At 36.1% G+C, this 7,430-nt stretch overlaps 1 protein-coding gene across 1 annotated transcript; it reads right to left on the bottom strand.

Annotated features, from left to right (window-relative positions):
- Positions 1–233: 233 nt before the first annotated feature.
- znf511 (zinc finger protein 511) lies at positions 234–6,140 on the bottom strand. The gene is made up of 3 exons (XM_043678878.1): positions 5,771–6,140; positions 2,999–3,199; positions 234–2,216 (listed from the first exon to the last, which is right to left on the bottom strand). Exons 1-3 carry the CDS (start codon positions 6,049–6,051, stop codon positions 2,147–2,149), a joined length of 552 nt encoding a protein of 183 aa, XP_043534813.1. The 5' UTR covers positions 6,052–6,140; the 3' UTR covers positions 234–2,146.
- Positions 6,141–7,430: the final 1,290 nt, after the last annotated feature.

Raw genomic sequence — 7,430 nt, forward strand, 5'->3', positions numbered from 1 at the left:
GTTGGAACCTCAGGCCACAGAAAAGGGCAGGTCAATGTGAGTGAAGCTCCTTTCCAGAATGTCTAACTTGGATAAATGTAATTATTTTGAGACAAATTATTTAATTCTATGTTTTAATGTTAGTGCCTCAATATTATTAAATTTATTTCTGACATTTATACCCAAGGTGTTCATGACTGCATTCATAACAAGATTTATGTTAAAATAAAGAAATAACTTCAGACATATACAGCTCAATTTGCAGGTTTTGAATTTATTGTTGCTCCTGTGACACTTTTCCCCATTCTATATTTCATATGGTTAATTCAATTATCATAAATAAAAACAAAGTGCTGGAGAAACCCACTAAGTCTGGTAGTGTCTGTAGCAAGAAAAACGGATTTAACATTTCAGGACCCATGAGACTTCTGAAGAATCATATTTGATTCAAAATGTTAACTCTATTCCTCTCTCCATAGATGCAGCCAAACCTACTCAGTCCCCCCAGCACATTCTGTTTTTATTAAAGGTATCCAGAATCTGCAGCAATTTGCTTTAATTTAATATGACTATAGGAAATAGGAGCAGAAGGAGGCCATTCAGCCCATCAATTCTGCTCCATCATTAAAGAAATCATGGCTACTCTGATAAACTTCAACTCCACATTTCCGCCTTTTCATTTGAAATGACTATCTTCTTTATTTCAGTCTATAACTAAAAGTAGGACAAATTCTTTTTGTTACAAATTTGGGCCAGCTGCATATTTTATACATTGTGCAAAATATTTTTAACTATATCCATCTATGTATAACGATATCATTATTGCAGTTAGCCCGTCACTTTGTTACATCTCTTCCTCCTTGGATTTTACTGCGACAAGTACCCATTGGACTAAAAACTCAAAATTAGGACTTACCTATTAATAAAGAATATCCAAATAATAAACAGAAATAAATCAAATGTATTTTGATTCATTTGGTAAAAACAAATGAGCAAAGCAGCAGAAACATGAGTTGTTGGCATATTCAATATTTTTCCGCTGTTAAGAACCACAAACGTGTAATCAAATCACAAAAAAAATTGTACCTTTTAGCTATCTGAAAATATAACCAGGAAATTAATATTTAGACTGCAAGATACCAATTAAAATAAAACTTGCACTGATACAGCATCGTTCAGGACCAACAGATAGTTCAAAGCACTTGAGAGCTCAAAGCCAATGAATTAGAGCAAACCTTTTTAACAGGCACCTTATCAACCAGCACTCTTGATAAACTGGTAAAAATAATTACCTCAAATAACAACATGCCCAAACATTTATGCTGTAAACAAAGTATAACAGATGTGTTTCCCCCTCCCCTTATATTTCTATTACTTACTGTGGATGTTTACATTGATTTTAGGTGTGATGATGCTTTTACGTAGATTTTTTTTGAGAGATATTGATGTCTCAAAGATTCGCTTCATCAAGGTTTACTGCGGTTATGTGTACCTCTTGATTATCTGGAACATTTGATCAATTGGCACACTCCTCATCCCATAGGTATCAGTTAATAAAATGCTTGCTGTACTTTTATAGTGTAGTCACTTTTGTAATGTGGGAACTGCAGCAGCCGATTTGCACAAAGTAAGATTCCACAAACAGCGATGTGATAATAACCTGATGGTGTTTTTCAGAACGTTGATTGAGGGATAAATATTGGTTAGGAGACCAGAGATAGCTCCACTTCTTTTCTCACTAAAGTATTGTGGGCTCTTTTTTTAATCCATATGAGGAGGCATACTGGGCCTTGGTTTAACATCTCATTTGAAATCACGTGTGGTATAATCTAATTTCAACTTTTTTATTTGAAATATCCCAAAAATAGTGGAAATGGCTTGGAAATGATTAGTTTCTAATAAAAATGGATGGAAATGAAAAGCACTTATTTAGGCAGTAATTAATAAATACATATGTTTTCTGAGAAGTGCAATCTCTTTAAAAGAAAACATGTGTCCCCAATGACTAATAATTGCATCAGACTGCCTCTTAGAGGCTGAGATTCTTCAAATCCACGAGGAGAAATGTGACAAAATGTTCTTCCAAGTTCATATTTAGAAGTGAAATCTTTGACGGTAAATAGTACAACGTTGAACTCTCCAGCGACGAGTTATTTCGAAATACAGATCACTTCTTTTTCCTTGTATTCTTAAAGCCACGTACTGATCCATGGCCAAAACAAATTGTTGTTGGTACCCTAAAAAGAAAAAAAAATAGAAAAATGAGCCATCGAGATCAGGAATGATCAGGATTTTTCTCTCAGTCTTTACTAAGTTACCACATCTCAACCAAGGTAACTGTGGTTATGTAAACTGGCTTCGGGACTTATGTTAATGGAGGTGGAATAAAATAAAAGCCCAGCCCAGGTTCCCACTTCTATGTGTGACCTCAATCACACTTGCTGGAATGCAAATGTTTTGATGCCAGGCAAGGACATGGGTTCAGTTCTGACACCTCTCAAAGTAAATACTCACTAAGTACATATACTCACTAACTGTCATTTGAACGAGGTACTGGAGGACTGATAGCACCTGTGCGGCTGAATTTTAGCAGCTTTGAAAGGGATTGGAGGAAACATGCAGTAGGGTAGGTGAGAAACTGCACAACGGCTGCAAAAGTTCTATAACTTCTGGCATTTTATCCTCCCAACATGATTACAACCAGAGTTAATATTTCAGGTTCAACCAACCTGAAATGTTAATTCTGTTTCTTGCTGCTGATGTTGCCTGGCATTTGGAGTTTAGCCAGCACTTATTTTGTTTTTATTTCAAATTTCCAATTATTGTTTTTGTTCCAACCTGTATATTTTATATGATGAATAGAATTTAAAAAAAAAATCACACATTGGCTAACATTGAAATGACAATATAAGTTGACCGCAATTTACTCTATTTGTTTTAAATAGAGATAATATGTACTTAATGCTTACAATCCTACTATTTTAGAAAGTAAAAGTTAAGATGATAGAGGAATAGTAACTTGTAAGAGAAGGAAGGCCTTTGCTGCACTTTGGGAATACTGGATTTCTCTTCTGACATTGATGGACTGTCAGCTTCCATTGTTTCTGCAGGTGCATAATCCATTGATTCAGTAGATGTTCTGCAGAAAGTATCATTTGCTTCTTTTTGACAACTGGATGTTTCCATTTCTATGTCATGTGAACTCTGATTCTTTTGATTGCTGTTGGCAGGGAAGAAAATAACATGTTTATTTTACTGAACTGTCATGTTGAAGAGCAGCATAACCAAAGTGGGTCTATGACTTCAAATTCATCTTTAGCACTTATTTTTTAAATGGGAATAGAAACACAGCCTGTCTGAGACTAAGGCATTTAGTGTCACGTGGCTAAGCTGAACTGGGCTGCTTAGAATATATAGGAGCAGCAATACACTACCCTGCTCTTTAAACCCCTCCCATCATTTAGATCGTGGCTAATTGTCTATTACAATGCTAATTTCCTAAACTATCTCCATATTCCTATATGTCATTAGGATCTATAATCAGATTACATCTCATTCCTAGAATGCTCTGTGGCTGTTGCAAGGATTCAGTGCTAATCATATTTGCCATCAGACTAGGGGATTTAATTTCGGGCTGTAATTGAGCCAAAAAACTGAAGATCAAATAAATATACTTGCATGAGGACCCTTCTGGTTTGGTGGCTAGGGTTAGGCTTACAGACTGTAAGATATAGGAGCAGTCGCCTCACTCTACCTAGTAATCCCTAGCCTCGTCCATATAGCTTGCAGGAATCTCAGCAGCTGGACAACTGCAGCGGTTGAAGCCCCTCAATCACCACTCTCTGTGACCCCATACTTGCCTCACCTGAAGTTACACCTTCCTGATCCTGATCACAGAACAAATTTGATTTTGAATGAACTGGTCTGAAGGCTCTGACTGCATCCTGGAGCCAAGTGTTAAGCTAATGTTGCCCTTCCCTGATGTGGCTCAATCTCTGCAGCTCCTTCATTTGGATCTAAAATTCCTTTAGCTGCAAATGCTTACTGTAGATGCAATCACTAAGGTGATCCAGGGCAAACACATCAACCACCATAATGAGGAACAACTTCAGGTGATACTCAACCTCACAACCAACAGCAATGAAGGATTACTCTCACAATTCTATGTATATAATGCATGTTTCTGTGTGTGACTCAGTTTCTCAAAATTGAGATGCTAATATGTCATGCATGCATATATTCTGAATAATTATTAGAACTGCTTTTGTGAGATCAAAAATTCAGCCTATAATGGAATTTGGCTAAGGAGTGACATTAGGATAATCCAAAGCAAAATTAGTTAGCGCATGGCAAAGCATGAGTTTATAAATAGAAGCAAGCATGGTGGTGTTTTAGACAAGTTGTGATTGACTAACTTGAATTGAGTTATTTGATGAAGTTGTGGAGTGGGTTGATGAAGATGGTTGTGCTTATAAACTTTTAAAAGGCATTTGTTAAGTGCAAAAATTAAAGCCCATTAAAGGGACAGTAGCAGCATTGTTAAGGGGCAGAAAGTAGAGAATAATGGTGATTGGCAGCCTTTCAGGATGAGGGAATTATTCAATGGTGTTACCAAAGGGCTGGTAATAGGACTACTAACGTTTTGATACAGGCACACTGGACTTGTATATAAAACAATATTTTAAACTTTGTAACTGTAATTAATGGTAAGACAGATAGTATCAGATTTCTGGAGAGAATATAGATTGATGAAATAGTAGATATGTGGCAAATTAAATTCAATGCTAAGATGAGATTTAAAATATTTTAGGAGAAAGCATGCAGAGGAGCAATAGTAACTGGATCATACAATTTTATTACATTACCAGGGAGATCTGAGGTTTATGCATACAAATCTTAGGCCATGGCAGTAAATAGGGAGTGGGGTGTTTTTTTAAAAAAAGAATCCTGACTTTGCTACTTAATTGTTAATTGTACGATTAACCGTACAGAGTAAAAAAAAGTGAAGTTATACTTTACTTAGACTGGTTAGGCCACAATTGGTGTATACTATTCAGTTCTGGGCACTGTACAAACTTTGGGATTTAAGCAAGGGCCTAATGCAAGGGACTGATTCTATTAGATGGCACCAAAACTGAGAGACTTCAGTTCTGTGGAGAAACTGGCATTGGCCTTCTTAGAACAGGGAAGGTTAAGGAAAGGTTTGAGAGAGATGTTCAAAAAGTGAATGGTCTTTATAGATCAAAGGAAGAGAAATTGTTTCCAGTGACAAGAAACTCACAACACTGAGTGCGCAAGTTTTTTTTTTAAACAAAATGGGCACTTACGATCAGGAATACACCGACTGGAAAGTGAGTGGCTGTAGATTCAATATTAACATTCAAAACGAGAATTGTATAAATATCTGAATAACAAAGTATAACACTTGGGGGAAAGAGAATGTGATTAATTCAATAATGTTGCCAAAATGCCAGTGCAAGCAAGATGGATCAAATGGTCTCTTTCTGTGCTGTGTTATTCTATGATTTTATTGGATTTGCTTAAGCAGCATTAACTGAAATTTCTTTACCTCAAGTTTATCAAGAAATGTCCTGTAATAAAAACTGGCAAAGAAATATCAACTGATTGTTTAGCAGCTAGAATACATTCTAAGATAATAAGCCATTGAAGTTCAATTGAAAAGGAATATATTTGAGAACCATAGGTGTATTACTGAGATGCTACACTTATTTAGTTTATTAATTTATCCCCACAAGTGTAGTGCAAACCACACAAGGAAAAATGTCCTTACCATTTAGGTTTCTTTGGTTTGTCAAATCTAAAGTCAGATGGATAACCATGAACTTTGATCATATGCTTTTTCCGGTCACTGGAAGCCTTGAATTTTTCTGTACAACTCTCTACCAAACACAGATACTGGAAAATCAAAGAAAGCACTTCACTTAAAAACATACTGAATCTTTCTAGGGACACACTATGAGGAGGTAAGATGGCATGAATTTGGAGACAAATTTCATATTGCCCTGTGGACTGTGGCAAATAAATCCCAACTTGGGGACAATGAGGGGTCATGACTTTGAATCTTCCCACACTATCATAGGAAATCTGCTCAGCATGCCCTTGAAAATTCTCAAAAGGTTCTCCAGGAAAGGAAATCAATCTAACAGACGTCAATGACCTTAGTGGACATTTCATTTACATTCTTAAAGACAGAAGATAACAACCAACTTGGCAACACTAATATATTAAACATTCTATAATCTAAATACATTCATGGTCATGAAGCACGCTGTCCATTTTTTTGAGGGTCAGTGATTTAATCAATTAACACTTGTGCAGCATCTATCTTTTACCTGTGTCAATCCCTCACTTTAACTGACCAAGTAGTTTTATTTCCTTATTTATTACATGTCTAATCACCATGAAAATACTGATTATATTAACTATAGATTTGGCAATGATCAGAAGGTCATATGTTTAATAGAGACTTGAGCATATAATCTAGATTGACACTTCAGTGCATCACTGAAGGACTGTTGGATCCATATCGGCTGCGATACTATTTAAATTATTTGGGATGTGGGCATTGCAGGTTATAGTAGTAGTTACTGCTCATCCCCAATTGCCCGGAGGACAGTTACAAGTCAAGCACATTGCTGTGGGTCTGGAGTGAAACCTAGGCCAGACCAGGGTAAGATGGCAGATTTTGTTCTCTAAAAAGAACATTAGTGAAGCAAATCAGTTTTTACAATAACCAACAATAGTCTCATAAGTTGCTATGAGGACAGCTTCTTTTATTCTGGAATTTTATTGAATTCAAATCACATCATCCGCCATAGTGGAGTTTGAATTCATGTCCATAGAACATTAGCCTAGTGTTCTGGATTAGTAGTCCAGTGACATTACCACTGTATCATTGCTTCCCCTAAAGGGCAACAAAATCACAATTAAAAATCACCAAAAAGACAATGCTAAAATACTGCAAAGTAAAGGAGAATTCATCAGGCAATAGGTGACAGCCACCATGGGAAACATTCGAATCAAGTTACAGGACAAAAAAATAAACAATAACAAGCTCATTAGTTAGAAAAAACAAGTGTCATGTGAGAAAAGGTTTTCTGTGCCATAGATTAGACAGTCCTTAAATCATGGTAATTAAGTAAAGTGCTCTCTCGTCAGTAAAGACTAGGGTTTGCTGGTGTTGTTGACTGACTAAAGTTGTTTTCACAATGTTTTTTCAAGTTAAAAAGTATGTTTGCTTGCATCGCACAAAGTATGGATCAAAGGCTGGTATTCCAAGTTTGAAAAATCAAGAGTTGTGACTTAATTGAGTTCTCTTTCACAAAATGGAAGGTAGATAGATAACTTGCTGCATGTCTTTGTAGACCGAGACTTACAGTCCACATTCAGCAGTTTTTTGTAAGTTGGTCATAATTTGTGTTGTTGGCCTG

Source organism: Chiloscyllium plagiosum, chromosome 38 (genome assembly GCF_004010195.1).
Source record: "Chiloscyllium plagiosum isolate BGI_BamShark_2017 chromosome 38, ASM401019v2, whole genome shotgun sequence".
NCBI lineage: Eukaryota > Metazoa > Chordata > Chondrichthyes > Orectolobiformes > Hemiscylliidae > Chiloscyllium > Chiloscyllium plagiosum.